The sequence below is a fragment of the Archocentrus centrarchus genome, chromosome 3 (genome assembly GCF_007364275.1).
Source record: "Archocentrus centrarchus isolate MPI-CPG fArcCen1 chromosome 3, fArcCen1, whole genome shotgun sequence".
NCBI lineage: Eukaryota > Metazoa > Chordata > Actinopteri > Cichliformes > Cichlidae > Archocentrus > Archocentrus centrarchus.
This window is the reverse complement of record NC_044348.1, coordinates 20,447,144-20,464,940: the sequence shown is the minus strand read 5'-3', so window position 1 is coordinate 20,464,940 and position 17,797 is coordinate 20,447,144. Positions and strand designations below refer to the sequence as shown.

The 17,797-nt window shown below is 39.4% G+C and overlaps 1 protein-coding gene across 1 annotated transcript in view; it reads left to right on the top strand.

Annotated features, from left to right (window-relative positions):
- LOC115773049 (CUB and sushi domain-containing protein 1) overlaps positions 1 to 17,797 on the top strand; it is a 454,304-nt gene that overhangs the window by 364,888 nt on the left and 71,619 nt on the right. Inside the window, exons 31-39 of the mRNA XM_030719557.1 lie at positions 120 to 307; positions 1,782 to 1,976; positions 12,028 to 12,144; positions 12,265 to 12,378; positions 14,058 to 14,153; positions 14,306 to 14,509; positions 15,441 to 15,565; positions 15,677 to 15,773; positions 16,620 to 16,724. Coding sequence (XP_030575417.1) covers positions 120 to 307; positions 1,782 to 1,976; positions 12,028 to 12,144; positions 12,265 to 12,378; positions 14,058 to 14,153; positions 14,306 to 14,509; positions 15,441 to 15,565; positions 15,677 to 15,773; positions 16,620 to 16,724 — 1,241 coding nt within the window. The remainder of the gene's footprint in view (positions 1 to 119; positions 308 to 1,781; positions 1,977 to 12,027; positions 12,145 to 12,264; positions 12,379 to 14,057; positions 14,154 to 14,305; positions 14,510 to 15,440; positions 15,566 to 15,676; positions 15,774 to 16,619; positions 16,725 to 17,797) is intronic.

Genomic DNA, 17,797 nt, shown 5'->3' with positions numbered 1-17,797 from the left:
CTGAACTGAACATACAACCCTGTGTTAATTATTTTGAGATTTTGAAAACTACAACAAACCACACACTCAGTCTTTGTAGATCTAAGTTTCTCTGTTCCTTTCTTCTTTTTTTTCCCCAGTTTTAACATGGAGCCAAGTTACGACTTCCTGCACATCTATGAGGGCGAAGACTCTAATGGGCCGCTACTAGCAAGTCTCCAAGGCAACCAGGCCCCAGAGCGGATAGAGAGCAGTAGTAACAGTCTCTTCCTTGCATTCAGATCGGATGCCTCACTGGGCATGTCTGGGTTTGCCATCGAATATAGAGGTAATTAAATGAAAAACCTTTACCTTGACATGTCCATGTGTATTTTACATGAGGTCATATTTAACAGACTGAAATTCTTCAATTGTTTAAAACTGTCTCACTATGAAAATGCAAGTCTATTAAGTAGTGTAATTAAGTGGCAGCAATAGTAAAAATGTATTGGTAGTAGTAAGGTAATAAGGTCCGGTCCGGCATTAGAAGTACTGATTGTAATAATAGTGGGACATTTTAGTACTATACAGTATAGTGGTAGTAGTAGTAGTAGTAGTAGTAGGGCACTGCAGTAGCAGCAAGTGGGCGGATTTGAATATAGTGGCAGAAATAGTAAATAAAAAGCCTAATGAGGTTGCAGATCAATGTTTTTATTTATATTTTACATTTTATTTGCTAGGTTTCTTTCAAATAAAATGTACTTTACGAGTGTCTGCAAGTTTCTGTGCACTAAGGTCATTTTCAACAAGTAATGTGCTTGTATTAGAAGTAATGATTAAAAAGCTAATTCAGGATTGTTTAGCATGTACACTGGATAATATTTTAATCTGCCTAATCTTATTAATTCCCCCCCACCCTGCCCTTACATGAGAAGTTTTTTGTTTGGTTGGTTTTTCAGCTGTAAGGGCATGTTGTTGCTTGTCAGCCGATGAGTTGTTTTCTTCAACTGATTGTGACTCATCCTGATTTTACAGACGCTGCTTGACTGGGGGTGATTTAACGGCTATAGTCAATGCAGAACTTAGTTGTTCAACTGACTAGAGACTAGATCTGCTCTGTCAAATGTTATAAACACCTTTTTCTTCTTGATTCCCTTATCCTATTAATCTCTAATTTTAAAAAGATTATCTCCTATTCTGTTGTTGTCTCATCACACTACCTTACACCTCTGTACTTTTGTCATTATTCACTACCTTTCATCTGCCATCTTTCTAATTAAAATACAGCCTTAATCATCTCCCTGTTTCACTTCTATCCTGCCCTCCACCCTGTCTCTCTCTGCCTGCCCATATCCTTTGTCAGCCGTAGTATCTCATTCTTATTGGCCGATCACAGGAAAGCAAACAAGCTGGTCCAGTGCCAAGTCATAAAGTTCCAAGACAGTTTTTGACCACTATTTGTCTTTTACTACTTTATCGCCATCTCATTTGTCTTCTTGTCTGCTCTTTTTTACCTTTCTTTTTTTTTTTTTTGCCTTTCCATAAGGGACTAAATATGTATTCTTCAAAATGTCCTTTATTGGGCTATAAACATTTGTGCATGCTATAGAAATACACAGCTCTGTACTTTATTTACATTGTAAATAAAGTACATAGATAAAAATTTGAATTGTTTCTGTAGTGTAGGTTGTAATGCAGTTCACTTTGCTTAAATTTATAAATTTTCCCCCAAAAAACTGAGAAAGTTGAGACGGTTTTTATTTATTAATAAAAAATACTCGTTTGCCTTCGTCCACTGATGCAAACACTTTCTGTCTCAACAGAAAAACCAAGAGAGGCCTGTTTTGACCCTGGTAACGTTATGAATGCCAGTCGGACAGGTTACGACTATAAATTGGGATCTCAGGTCACCTACAGCTGTCACCATGGCTACACAATAGTGGGTGAAGATACCATCACCTGTGTCATGGGTCCAGATGGAAAGCCAGTGTGGGACAAAGTTCTGCCATCATGTAAAGGTAGGAGTAATATAATATTACTGTTAACATGGTAAAAGTGAACATTTATTGGAAATCTGGTAACCCAGAGGGTAAACTGTATGCCTACATAAATACAGTGTTCACTGTTTGAGTCCAAATAGGGACCTTGCTATTCCACTCCCCTTACTTCCAGTTGATTTAAATAATGATGAACATTATGAAGTTTGTCTCTGTATTATCATAATTTTATATGCATCTCGATCATTGCTATAGCTTCTTGTTATATATTTTATATGTCTGTTATCAGTGCTCTATGTTGTATTTGTGGCTTTAGTTTTCATGCCTCCTCCCTGACGAATGGATATGTAATTCACGGATGTGTTCAGTGAATTCAAATGATTTTAAAACCTTGTCTAGGTTTCCATAACTTGGACAGTGCTGCAATTTGTATTTGGCAACTCAATTCTTCTTAAAAGATTTTTTTTATTTGCCTGAGCGAATCATGCTATCTACAATCAATTTAGAATCGGAGAATCCCCTCACACACTATTTTAAAAGTTTATTCAGTGCTAAGTAACTTCCTTGGATCCATGTTTGTTTTTCTTGACCTGGTGGCAGTTTTGTTTGGATGGTCCACAATATAATTCAGCTGCCTCTCCAGAGAGTCTTTTGTTCAATAGTGAACTGGACTCCAGCTCCACCATCTTGGATTGCAGCTGGCAATTGTAGTACTTGTACCCCGGAGATCTTCTCAGCTTAAGGGAAAGTGTAATCTTTAGAACCTGCAGCTGAAAGACAACTAGTTTGTGCCGCTTTGCTGAGCTCACCAAGGTTGCAGAGCAGAATAAGGCCTGCTTTCAGTACCTGATGCTGAAAACAGTGGCATGAGAATCTCCCCTTGTGGCAAGAGACACTGGAGAGGCAGCTGATTATATTGCTTCATTATTTATTTATGGGACCAAGTGCATTCAAGAACCCCTGATCCCCTACACTCCAATCCCAGATCTGGAGATAAGAGTGCTGGTACTCTTTACTGGAAATACAAGTCACAGCCACAACTCATATATGAGACTTATGGCTCTTTTCCACTAGTACCTACTCAGCTCAACCCTACTCTGCTCTACTCTATTCAGTTTCAGTCATTTTCCAGCCTCAGCAAGGCGGCTCGAAAGTCCCGTGACATAATTTGTATGCGACACAAACGGTCGCTTCATCTAGCTTCCTCTGGATTCTGTCGTCAGCCGCCAAGCACAAAAAACGTCTGTGTTGGTTAGTGTGTAGCCATTACCCCCATTGCCAGGTTTCAAAAATGGCGGGTTTGATTCTTGTGATGGCGTGGCTCTCATGACTTATCTAGTAACATCACTCCCTGGCCAATCAGTGGCATGCATTCTGTTGATGTCACATTTTCAGCTCAACTCAGCTTGCTTGGAACACCAGCTGAGTCAGTACTAAAAAGTACCTGATACCAGATACTTCCACCTAATGGAAAACCCGTTGAGTTGAGTCAAGTTAAGTAGGTGCTATGATTCAAAAATGCTGTGTGTATGTGTGTAGGTTTGTGTGTATGCGTGTATTATCAAAGCCGGTCAGGGATTGGAGACTGAGCTGTCTGCTTGATTGACAGCTCAGAGAAGGAATGAAATGACACCTGCCAGAGTGCCATTCAGAGTGGATATGGGTTTGTGTGTGTGACAGAGGGAGATCTCACTAATGCCATGTGGGTAAAAATTCAGATAAGCCAGAGCAAGGAAGGAAGAATTAAAAATGGATATGCACACATGGACAATAGGCACACATCCTGCTAACATTTTGAAAACTCTCTGGTGAAAGCTTTAATAATGTCTGAGAGACAGTGAGGGGCATTCAGGGGTGTGAGAGAAGAATAAGAATAGGATAATTGCACTCATTGTGCCTATTTCAGAAAAAGCAAAATTAACAGACAGCAAGAAAAAGAGGTCAGCAAGTCTTTTTATCTTCTGTTATCATTTATCGACTTTAATACTGCCACTTATCGCATTTAGATGTGACCAACCCCAAACTTTTGTCCAGGTGTTGTTGTGCAGGATAAATTGTTATGAAATGACAAGAAGTTCACATTTTGAACACTTTGAAAAGAGTGTGAGGACATCACTTTGCTTTATGCTTTGAATGTATCAACACATTGTTTTGGTGTTCTTGACGTTATTCAGAATTGTTTCCAGGCAACCAGATGGCTAGTCAGCCAGTCAAATAAGCAATCAGAATGCCAATTACTATGGATGTCAGCCACTATAATTTAACCAGGAAAGTAGTTACATAGTTATCTGTAACTAAGTAACTGCCCCATTATCTGATCTTTAATGTGGCAGTTACTTCATTAATCAATACGTTAAATGAAAGATTTTTTGGATGTATATATATATACTACCCTATATAAAAACAAGATCTGGGCAATCAACACCTACATCCTGCCAGTTATCAGATACTCTGCTTAGATAAAGCTAGCTAAAGGAGGAGACAGAAGCCACTGAAGTCAAGACAAGAAAACTCTTTACTGGAGGGTTTCACCCCAAATCCAGCACCCTGAGATTGTACACTAAGAGGAAGGAAGGAGGCCAAGGACTAGTGACTGTCAGAGCCACTATCCAGGATGAAACAGCAAATATCCATGAATACATCAGAAAGATGGCCACAACTGATGATGTGTTTAGTGAATACCATAGGCAGCAGAGGAGCAAGAACAGGAACTATCAATGAAGGACAGGGCCCTGCAAAGCATGTACCACCGGCAGATAGAAGTGGATGATATCGAAAAATCCTACAAATGGCTGGATAAAGCTGGACTGAAAGACAGCACAAAGGCATTAATCGTGGCAGCACAGGAACAAGCTCTAAGCACAAGATCAATAGAGGCTGGGGTCTACCACGCCAGGAAAGACCCCAGGTGCAGGGTGTGCAGAGATGTCCCTGAGACAATCGAGCACATTACAACAGGGTGGAAGATGCTAGCAGGCAGGGCATACATGGAACACCATAACCAAGTGGCTGGTATGGTATACATGAATACCTGTGCCAAGGATGGCCTGGTCAAAATGGGACATGCCCCCAGAGGTGGTTGAGAATGACCAGGCTAAGATCCTGTGGGCCTTCCAGATTAGATGGACAAAGTGGTCCATAGTATAATTACAAATAGATGCTTGTACTTGTTCAGATTATTATTGTTAATATTTTTAAGAAATTAAGATTAAGATTTTCAGTTTACAGTTTAGTTCCTGCCTTTTCAGTGATCCCAATTGAATGGTTAGATCTGCTAAGATTGTCATCACCTACATTATAAACAATTCATATAGTCAAAGCAGAACAATTTGACTAAATCCAGTCCCACTCTGCAATCTTGCGCCTTTGCTCTCTCGACTCTGATTGCAGACTGAATTTTCTCACCGCATAGTTGGGGAAGTTGCTCTGTCTCTCTGTCTGTCTCTCTATCTTTGGGCAGCTCCTGGGGCTTTTAGACCAAACTCATTAGACAGGGTGAGACCTCTTTAAATAATACATCTCCACTTACACTCCCTCCATCTCCTTTTTTCTTCCCTTTCATCCCCCTCACTGGTCCCCCCTTCTCCTACTTTCCTTTGCTTTTCTCTGTAACTACTTCTCGCTCTCCTCTGTATCTCTCTTCAAGATTTTTTCATCCTCTTTTTCCTATTTTACTTTCCTCCTACCTCTTCTGTCTGTGTCTGATTTGCTTTATGTGTTTCTCTCACAATTTCTCTCTAGCTATCTTGCCCCTTCTTGCCTTCTCTTTCTTTCTGTCTCTCTCTCACTCTCACTCTCTCTCTGTCACACACACACACACACACACAGACACACACAGACACATACAAACACCTCCCATCTCAAACCGCTCTTTTATTGGTTTCCATGGTAACTAAGAGCTGGTGCGAGAAAGAAGGAATTCTCCGTGACTGTTGATAGGGTTGTGTGTAAGACCACATGTGTGTATGTGTGTTTATGTGAGAGAAGAGACACAGAGGTAAAGTGAGAGAGCGACATAGCTATAATAGAGTGCCGCCTAGAGGCAGTATCCTTACATGCGTGCAACATAAACGCACACATGGGTGCACACACAAACACACACACACACACACACACACACACACACACACACACACACACACACACACACACACACACACACACACACACACACCAAAAATGGCACTGCTTGTATGTATAGAGTGGCAGGAAAAGTAAGTGAATTATGTGTAGGAAACACTGGTCATACCAAAAACAACAAAAAACTTCCTAAAGGGAAAGACCTTTGGAGGGAGCATCAGGATTTTACACTCTAAGCCTGGAATCATCAGAATCATTGAGGGGAAATGCTCAGGTTTATCAAAATAGCTTACAGGATAGTGTGACTGCCCCCAGTGGAAGCTCAGTTGGAGTTGGGAAATCCAGCTGAACAATGACTCGAAAGTTCAAGAACTAAGTCTTATACTGAATTATTTTATGCAAAGAAGATTTGCAATTGAAGTGATCCATACAGAAACCCACACCTTAACCTAATGGGAATGCATTGTAATCACTAAGAGTCATTCACACCAGGCAGGCTATGAGTATGGCTGTGTTGTTTCATGGACAGTGTCAATACTTATCCTCAAAAAACAAACAAAATATTACCTAAAACGTGGTAGACAAGAACTGACTGGAATTAAAAGGTTAATGAAAGCTGTATTTCTTTTGGTGAGTATAACAAGATAAAGTTGTTATACTGGTGGAATGAGTGCTGTAGCATGGTACATTATAGAGAATTTGCCAAGTGAGTGCCAGTAATTTCATGCTTTTTCAGTGGATTTTGCCCATGTTGATTCATGCTGGCATTTGCTGCCAGTGCTGCTGGTGTTCAGGACACTTGCTTGTTGACTCGGTCTAGACTTGGAATATATTGCGAGTTGCAGCTATAAGTCTAAAAGGGCTTTTTCATATTGGCTTTTTGGACCTTAGTATGCATTTATGTGTCAAATTTCAAGGTGAAAAAATAATGATCAATCTGGATCCTAGGTAGTACAGGGAATAGAGTGGAAGTCTTATATTGTCTTAATCATGCAATTTCCAAAAGAAAAAGGGTATAGGTATAAATATAAATATATTTTATATTTTCAATTAACTGTGAAAATAAATGGTAGGACCATTTTTTTCCTGAAGTTTCCAGGGATTTAATTCTGATTCTGCATCAAAGTATAAATAATGGATGCTTGAAATGCTGAAGTGATAATAATGGCTGTGTTTATGATCCCCCCCAAAAAAAACACTTTCTGGATGAACAGCAACACAACTTTAAAAGTTTAGGACATTTCAGAAATCTTTCCTGTATTCCTGCTGCCACCATGAGCTGCGTGTGTTTGTGAGTCTGTGTATTTGTGTGAAAGAAAAAGGAAAATGAGACGCAGACAGTACTACAAGAGTGTTTGTGTGTGCTGTGTGCGCGTGTGTGTGTGTGTGTGCGTGTGTATCGATGATCAAAGCTCATAGATGTGTGAGAGAAAGCGAATGACTTGCATAGCATCTTTTGCATTTATTTGTGTGTGTGAGACAGAGGGTGTGAATGATCAAAGCACGTGTGTGTGTGAAAGCTTTTGATAAGGCTGACACCTGAGCCTAAAGCAGCACCACTGGGAGATTGTGGGTAGATCAAGACAAGACCTCTAGACCTGAGGGTTTGAATGCTACAGCACAACAAAAATCAATCCAGAAAGTATCAATCAATGGAAGAAAGAAAGAGCATGATTACTATGATGCTTTAGGAAATAAGAAGAAAGTAGAGAGGGATAGGAGTGGGGAGGAGGTGGATGAGTGGGTGGGAGTACAACAACTGTCTAGCAAAGAAGTAGAAACCAAGTTTTGCTGTATTTTTTTTTTCCATTCTTAGGATGTAAATCAGTTTTACTGAGCAGGTCTTATCCAAGAAAATGACCCCGGTCTTAATGGCGACACACATGGTCTCAAATATTTTGACATATGTTACAGATAAGTCCTTGAGGGCTCAGGGCTGTGCTACTGAGAAATCAGAAAGTGCTTCAGGGCTCTCTGGCGGAATTTTTGAGCCCTTTATACACAGTTTTCACAAGACTGAAACGCTGAAGTCTTTGCTTGAGGGAATTATCCTCAAGGGGCTGTTCAAGTGGATGTTCAAAATCATCCAAAAGGGAAAAAAAATGATATTGAACGGGCTAACAACTAACAACATTAGGCTAGCATGATACTGTATTTTAAATTAGTATCAGAAAGTTGTATGAAACCTTATATGAACACACCCTTAGTGCCATTTCGTAGTCTCACAGATGCACCTCTGGCCCTGGCAGTATATTAATTCACAGAGTGTTGCCCCATTTCTCAGGCAGTCCTTATAACCTTGGCTCTCCCATGCTCTCACATTTTCAACAAGCACAGAGGTGATAATAATTAAAGTCCACTAGGGATCAAAGCTGATATTGTGGGTGGACACTGGGGCTCAGCCAAAGTGGTACACACCATAGCAAGACAAAAAGAGCAGAGGCCGGACAAGGTGAGAAGGGAAGGGATAAGACTACATGGTGAGTGTGTTTGTGTGTGCTGGGGAAGGTGACATTGACAGATTTGCTTGTTGCTGCTGTTTTTTGCGTGAACACACACACACACACACACACTTAAACAAATGTCAATGACCTCTGCTGACCTCACCTGCGATATAAATGTCTGCACACCCAGACGCTGTTCTCACAGAAGGTTTGTAACTCTCTTGGGGGTGGAAAACATGGAACAAGCTCCTGTTAGGTGTGTTTCTTGTGGGTCATGCATTGGTGGTATGGATTAATAGGCTATTTTTGAAAGTGCACTACACTAATACAGGAGATCCCACACTGTGCTCGAGCTCAGTACCACATAAATTCAGCCACTAAAGTTTTTATCCCGCTGTGTTGTTGTCAAGAGGAACTAACTACTTTGAAGAGGGTGCAGCAGAACTTTGGTCTCAGTTATGAAAGAACATGTAGCTCTTTGTTATAGCCCTCTCCTGAATTGTTTTTAATGTGATATATAGCCAACAAGTATTGCTGCTGCATCACACTTACTGCTTCATAGTGCCATGGGATCTGTTGTTTATGGGTAAATGTGTGGGGCTTTTTTCCAAACAATTCACAGTTTTTTTACTCAGTTAAGTGGAGACATCACTTGTTTTTTTTTTAAATATATTTTATCAATTTCACATATTTAATGATAAGATAACTTGAAAAATGAAATTGCCTATATAATCCGCTATGTCCTTAGTGAATATCATTCATGCACACTGTCATACACAAATGCACATGCCCAGATAGATATCAAGATACTTTCACGTTATATAACAAAGCCTCGGAGACACAAGGGTCCAAGTGATATTTGGGGACAACACAAGTTTTCTGCTAAACTAAACAACTTTTGAGCCAGCTGCAGTCAGTTGGATTAAAAAAAAATAAACTACATAAGAATAATAGATTAGAGTAGTAATATGCTTGCCAGCTTCTTTTGCAATGGGCAGTGCTTCCAGGAGCAGTGAAAGAAAAATGAAAAACAGACACAACTAAAATCTGGATGCTTCATTGCAACATTATGTCTCTAAATAACTGATGCAGCAAAGCGGATGAAACTGTTTGGCCACTAATGCCAAATGTTCCCTGAAATGTTGTTACCTTAGTCGTACAGTAGAGTGGTGCAGAAGAGGAAGCTTTTATTGTCACGTATATTATAGTACAGTGGTATTTTTTTTTTCCTGCATATCCCAGGTTTTTAAGAACCACAGATTAAAGTCCAGGGTCAGCTACAGTATGGTGCCCCTGTAGCAGGATGGCCTTAAGGGCCTTTCTCACAGGCCAGTGGTGGCAGTTTGGAGGTGTTGGAGCTTTAAACCCTGACCTTCTAATCAGTCACCTACAGCATTAACTGCAAAATTATATTAATGCATTCTAGTTTTTTATTTTATTTTTCTCTGTATCTTGGAAACAGATTTAAGTGGAACAATGAAGCTTTGCTGACCCTTAACTTTAAGGTTGTATAAGGGCACTGATGTCTGCAAGTTGCTAGACTGCTAATAATTGGCAGAGCATTATTAGAATTAGACACCAAGTATATGCTCATATCTGTTGGCTTTAGTCATCAGCCACCTTTTAAAATGTATTCATTTTAATATTTTTTTTTCAGGTGACTGTTACTGAGAGACAAGTTCTCAGTTATTTTTTCAGTATAATACTGATCACGCTCACACAGTGTCACTCCTGGAAGCAGCCCAGAACAAACACAGTTTGATCTGTTGACCACTGAGCAGTTCCAGGGGAGCATCTGGGTGTTAGGGGCTTTGCTCTGTGATAGTAATGAGGGAAGGGTGAGTGTTCTCTTTTCACTTTCTCTTCGTGAATTTTTTTCTGCCACTCTGGAGATTGAAAGAAAAAGTACACTCGATAAGAAAAAAAAAAAAAGAGAAACAACATATAGAAATTCCTGCGCATGGATATGAGTATAAATCCTCTCAATTATAAACTGACTGCCAACATTTAAACATTGAGCACACTGTACACATACACAGTGTGATGGAGCACAACAGCATGTCACTGAGCAAACTCACTGTATTCTGTACTCTCTATCAATCTTTTGTCTATATTTGTTCATATTATAATTAGTATTTACTAGGAGTTCTAATCAACCTTGATTACGACTCCCACTAAATTAATTTTACAAAGTAGCAGATGAAGCTTATGCAGCAATATTGAGTATCACAAATGCGTTTGATCGGATGTATAGCTAAGACCAAATGTCAGCAGATTGCTATGTGCCTGAAGGGGCTTGACTTCATTAATGCAAGTGAGCAGGAGGTTTGGTCTGCAATACTGATAAAATGCTCTGTGAGACAGGATTTCAGACCTGAATCATCACTGTGAATATGGCCAACACCATATCATATTACATCCCCATGTCAAGCACTGCATACTAAGTTGCATATCTGTGGCTTTTTGGTGACTGGTGACTGCAGGGTGGTGCAGTTGTTACCGCTGTCACCTTATAGCAAAAAGGCTCATGTTTTAAACCTATCAGGGTGAGCCTTTCTCTGTGAAGTTTGCAAGGTCCCATGTGCCTCTATGGACTTCCTCTGGGTTAGTTTAGCTGTTGATTCTAAATTGGCTGTAGGTGTGTATGTGAAGGTGTGTGGTTTTCTATCTCTTTGTGTTGGCCCTGGGATGGATTGGTGACCTCTTTGTATAACAAGCCCTAAGTTGGATGAATCATTAATATTGGGTTAGTTTAGAAAGATATGTCCTCTTCCTTTAACATTACAGCTAAAGGCTTCTTAGATTTGAACTGCAGCTACATGGAAATTTGAAATTGTGCAATACTGTCTCCATAATTTATAACAATCACAATTTGTGTGCATCAGTGTGAGTTCACTTAATTCAGAATTCTTAATTCAGAATTCCATTTTTGTTTGGGTGTACCTTGGTGTTTAGGTTTTCAGATATTGTGTTTATTTATTTAAATCTTTTTTTCTTAAAAAGCTTTTTTATTTTAAAATCATGTGAGTGCTTTTTTTCATGCCCACTTTGAAAGTATGGGCTCACCCTTTGCCTGTTTAGGCATCTGTTGTATGTATCCTATGTAAATCAAGTTCTGTGCTGTCTTATCGTGACTGTATTTTTAATGAATCTGCACAAATTCACGCCTCTCCTTTAAAAGTGAGTACTTTTCCACAAATACCTCATGCATATCCTTTGAATATTATTAATTTTATGTGAACCATACTTACTTTACACATATTAGCCTGTCATGTGGACATTTCATCATCAAATACATACAGTATGCATACAGAAGTGTGTTGCTCTGATATTACAGAACGTGCACCCTACTAGCAATTGCAGTGTCCTTCCACATTGGTTTGTCCATTGATAAAATACATGCATATGTTCAAAGGAAGTACAAAAAGATCACTCTAAAATAAACACTATGCAAAGCATGTGGTTATTGTGCTGTAGTTGCAAAATATAAAAATAATATTCTAAACTCTTTTAATGAAAAGCTTCTAATAATCACCTTCTGTCTGCAGCTCCGTGCGGAGGACAGTATGGTGGATCTGAAGGAGTTGTTTTGTCTCCAAACTATCCTTTAAACTACACAACACGACAGACTTGCTCCTATTACATCACAGTGTCCCCTCAGTTTGGTAAGTACATAAGTGCTTGCACCGTACATGGTAACAGTGAATCTTATGATGAAAGCACCAAAAGCGTATTTAAATCTTGAAATAACCTTGTTTTTTATTATTTCTTTTTTTTTTATCTAGTCGTGTTCGGTCAGTTTGCCGTCTTCCAAACAGCAATGAATGACTCAGTGGAACTGTTTGATGGACCCAATGACAACGCTCGATTGCTCAGCTCCCTGGCTGGATCTCATTCGGGTGAGTCTGTTGATCAGTTCTAGTGTCAGACACAGCTGAAGGAATGCTATTCGATTATGATGCCATCTAGGAAACTGTTGTTTGATTGTTTCTTTCACTTACGATGATATGCACGATATTATATTTTTGAGAAGCTGCCCCACCTCCCATTTTCCTTTTTTTTTTTGCACTGTTGAGCACATTTTTGAAAGAGGAAAATAATGAAATCTTCTGTAAGAAAGCAGCTCTGGGGGGCTGTAGAACACAGCACCAGTGGTCGTTATCACAATTTATTTGACAGTGATGTATTTGGTGAAAATCCATTACGGGTTATCTTTACAAGAGGAAATCAGCAGTGGAAAGCGTCTCACTGGGGCCATACAATATACAGTAGCACTGATACTCCTTAACACAATTCTCAATGGGTTTCCTTATCTTCCAACTTGGAGTCACCTCAGCTTGGCAACATTTGGTGTCTTTGCAGAGTAACACAGATGGATGACAATAGGACGATCTGACGATTTTGATGTAGATGAAACAATTTTAATAACAATTTGGAAAACAAATTTGGTAAACATATAATGCTTAACATCGTTGCTGGCAAAGTGTGAAGGCATCGCCTCAGAGTTTAACTTTTGTGTGAATTTCGTGTGTTATGGCCTGGAGGTATGCTGCAGGGGAATCCCCTGAGAAGTGACATTTAGCTTCTTTATATCAAAATCAGGACTTTTAGAATATTTTCTTTCTTATGTTTGTTCTTTTTTTATCCCCCTCTTTCTCTTTTGTTTGTAGCTTTATAAAGGGAGAAAATGACGGTGTTTAGCAAACAATATAACGGCAACTACGCATAAAAGTATTTATAATAATGGAGTGATTTAGAGTTTGATAACAAGATAACTAAGTGAAAAAAAACAGAACTACATGTAGGCAGAATGAATGTATCTGAATGCATTCCTTAAAGTTCGCGGTTTTTGGGTTGGTTTTTTTTTTTAGGGGGGGGGGGGGGTTGAAACATGCCACGCTTTACAAAATAATGTTATACACATCATTACCCATTGCTCACACACATATACATGTGCACAGACACACACCCACACAGAGAGGGACAAACAGCTTTGTAGCACATTGTTCCACCTAACTGACTGATTATCCTGACACACAAACATAACTCACATGCGCGCATACCAAACTTACACTTACACACACATGCACGCACACACACACACATCCCCATCCCCATGCTGCTAATGATGGTTCTAAATGTCAGCCACACCAGGCCATGTTTTACCCATTTATCACTGTTACTTCATTTGCCCGTGAATGTGTGTGAATATAAATCTCTGTTTGCGTATGCCTGCTGAGATGGTGTGTGTGTGTGTTTGTTTTGTGCATTTTAATTCTTGTAAGGACCACATTTTCCACAGGGTGAAAATGAATGAGAAATCCTGCTTGGTGCTGAGTTATGAATTGAAGCCAGTACTCTTAAATATATAGGCAATTAACATATAGGTATGCACTGGAACAGAAAGTCTTATGTTTGTAGTACATGTAGGTTCATAAGGAATTGTGAGGTGTTGCTGTTGTTTTCTGTTTTTGAAGTTCCTAAGAAATAAAGCACTTTTAGGATTCAAATTATTGTATGCATGTGTATTTGTATATTTGTGTGTATGTGTATACATGTGTGTATTTATCTTTCTCAGGAGAGACACTGCCACTGGCAACTTCCAATCAGATCATGCTCCGGTTCAATGCTAAGAGTGGCCAGTCAGCTAGAGGCTTTCACTTTGTCTACCAAGGTAAGGCTCACTGGGCTTGAATCTGTCTCTCTTTCTGCCACATGCATATACTTAAACACAATAAGATACATTCAATTCAAAGTCTCTCTGCTCATATCTTTATTTTCTGTCCTTTCTCTTCTCGTATGATTTAATTACTGTAATTATTGCAGCTGTGCCTCGGACCAGTGACAGCCAGTGCAGTTCAGTGCCAGAGCCTCGGTATGGCAGACGGATCGGTTCAGAGTTCTCAGTCGGCTCTGTGGTTCGGTTTGAGTGCAATCCAGGATACCTACTAAAGGGATCCAGTGCGATTCAGTGCCAGGCGGTGCCAGGTGCTCTCGCACAGTGGAACACAACAACACCAACCTGTATAGGTAAGGCTAAATACCCTCTTATGTATTAAGAATGCCCCCAGCTACAAAATAGACTATTCATTGTTTTGTATATCTGTGCATATAAGACCCCAAAGGCCAGACATGGTTTAACCTTACCATCAAACAAGCTGACAGCAAAAAAATATCTATTTCAAATCTGTGAGCAAATTTTATCTTCCAGTTAGAAATATATCGCATTTGAAACACAACAAAAGAGGTAACGATAAATAACCAAAGGGAGATAAGATTGTTTTCCCTGGCATGACTTTAGACATTGCCAGCTGTCATCTTGAGAGGCAGGGTGAGAGTCATTAATATGACTGCTTGATATCTCCCAGTAGGCAGGGCCTCAGATCCCTGAACGGGTCTGTGCACATTTGAATATTATTAAGTATTAATGCAAAATCTGGATAAGTTAAAAACTACATGGCTACCTGAAAAAAACATTAAAAATTAATATAGCAAATTAATAGCTGTCCTTGGAAACAAATAACAGCCTTAAGCTCAAGCTCTGCGCCATCAGTGTCATACTAGTTGGCATGCAATGGATTCTGGGATACTTGGCTGATGACATTTAAAATCCCCAGAGAGTACCAATGAAGACACAGATGAAAAAGGCCTTTAGTAATTAGTCCTTTCTGCAAATCATCATGTACTAGTTAATGAGAGTAATGATTAAAGTTTAATTCTAAACCCAAATATGGCCATGTGAACTCTGTCTTTGTGCTGAGAGCTATAATTTTGTAAAATGCCTCGACTTTCACCTCCGTTTATGCCATGTTTTTCCTGTCTGGCTCGCTGTTATTATAATTTCAAGACCATATTGTCTGTTTTTAGGAATGAAGAGCCATATTCCAATATCCTGCCCCATCTGCTGGCATTTAGTTATAATGTTTTGCCAAGAATTGTGGATTTTATGTCTTCATTCTAGTTCCCTGCAGTGGTAATTTGACTGAACGTCGTGGGACAATACTATCTCCTAGCTATCCTGAACCCTACCCAAACAGTCTCAATTGTCTGTGGAGGATTCATGTCAGTGAAGGGGCTGGGATACAGGTACAGATATGTATACACTTAAATATAAACGTATAGCATACTATATTTACACTAATTATGGAGGAAGCTGTTTTCTGTTGTGTTCATTTATTTTCATTGTTGGCTATTTAGATCCAAGTAATGACATTTGCTACTGAGCACAACTGGGACTCTCTGGAGATCTACGATGGAGGAGACATGACAGCTCCAAAATTAGGGTCATTTTCTGGTAAGACAGCATGTTCACACATGCACCTAAATGCATTAACTTATGCACAGACACACATGCAAACAAAGTCCAATGATGGATGAGAGATGACAGCTCCTAAACTATAGATACACACACACAAACACAGAAGATCTATGATGAATTGGATATGACAGGTCTTAAACTATAGATACACACACATATGGCATACACTGGAGAGCTGTGATGGATGAGTTGTAATACCAAAAAATATGATATATATCTTAAATAAAGAATAAATCTTTTTAAGACATAGAATTCTTCCAATTTTAAGCAGTCGGTGAGAAGAGTGTCACCATGAGACTGAAGGTGGAGGAAAAGGAAAATGAAAAAGGGATAGAAAGAAGACAGGCAGGGATAAAGAATGATCTAACCTTTTATGATTTCCCTGCAGAGTTTCCCCTGTGACCTGCCCTGAGCACATACCTGTCACACAGCTATCACACATAAAACATGCTGCCCATAGGGCAACACACACACACACCCACACACAAATGACTATGCCCTTCTAAAGAAGGTACACCAGGGAGCTGCCCACTATAACCACAGTGATCTGGTGTTGACCACTGAGCAGCTTCACTGGGGCAGATAAGGGCTGCTTCACATAAGGACACTAAAATGCTAGCTATCTATTGAGGGTGAGGGGTTGTTCACCTTCTCTATACATAATTTCCCAGCTGGTCTTGGGATATAAACAAGACTTATAGTCTAAGTCCTGCTGAATAAGCAGGACCATTTATTTATAAAGGGATTTCTTCCTGTATATCTAATATTATGTTGCATAAACATTAATGCTATTTTCTATCTTTATGTTTTGGGGTTTTGCAGGAACAACAGCTCCCGCTCTCCTCAACTCAACGTCCAATCAGCTCCTTCTTCACTTTCAAAGTGACATCAGTGTGGTGGCAGCAGGATTTCACCTAGAATACAAAAGTAAGTGGACACTGTTAGTATTCAGACATAGCATAATGTAATGCTAGATTCATTGGTTGGAAAGGAACATACTTGCTGATGTAGAATAACCAAGTATTAAATTGATTTTGGGTCTCTTCGTTCAAGAATCTCCAAATGCACACAGACAACAATACAGCTAAAATTTGAACATTAAATAGCAAGAGTCAGTGACCTGAACTGGTACTGCCTGAGAGCATACACACATACTGAGACTCACATTGGAGCGCACACACAGAATGCTCACCTGGAGGGACATAACCGATTCACGTAGACTTAGACTAACACACACACCCACACACACACACACACACACACACACACACACACAGACAAGCATGTAGATGGACAAAGGTATAGACACAGATATTAACATCATGCTTTTACACACCCGTCAGAGCATGGTTGTGCTTTTTAGTCCTTTGTAGTTGTTTTAACTTAGAATCACTTCTAGATCAATGAACATGTCCCCTTTTGTAAATATGCACGGGAGTTGTAGTGTTTGTGTGAATACACACATTTCTCTCCGTGTGTAGATGAGTGCACAAATTTGTGCATCCACTGTCTGTGTTTTTCTAAGCTCTGTGTGCGTCGACATTCCATCACAAAGAATGAAAACTAGTAAGACTGGTCACTTTAAGGGGCAGTATATTGCTTCTGTGTATATATTTGTTTTGCCTCAATCTGTTTCTGAAAGCATCTTTTCAATGTGGCTTTTATGAGTGGATACACAGAGAGAGAGCATTGTGACATGGTAGAGAAGGAAAAGGGAGGAGTTAGAAAATAAACGATAGATAGGTAGTGTAAGAAGATTGAAAGGCTAAGAGGAAAAAGTGAAGGACATAGATCTTCTACATTGTTCATATTATTATGACCATATGTTCTTGTAGCATTTCTGCCTTCTCGAGTAATGTTTTCTATTATATGTCAAACATCATCACAGTAAATGATGTTTCATTTTGTTTGCCCGAAATACATTTTTTGTTTTTTTTTAATTAAGGAAGCACCTTAAAATATCTTGCAGAGTTTTGCTTATCCTAAAATCAGTGCCAGCC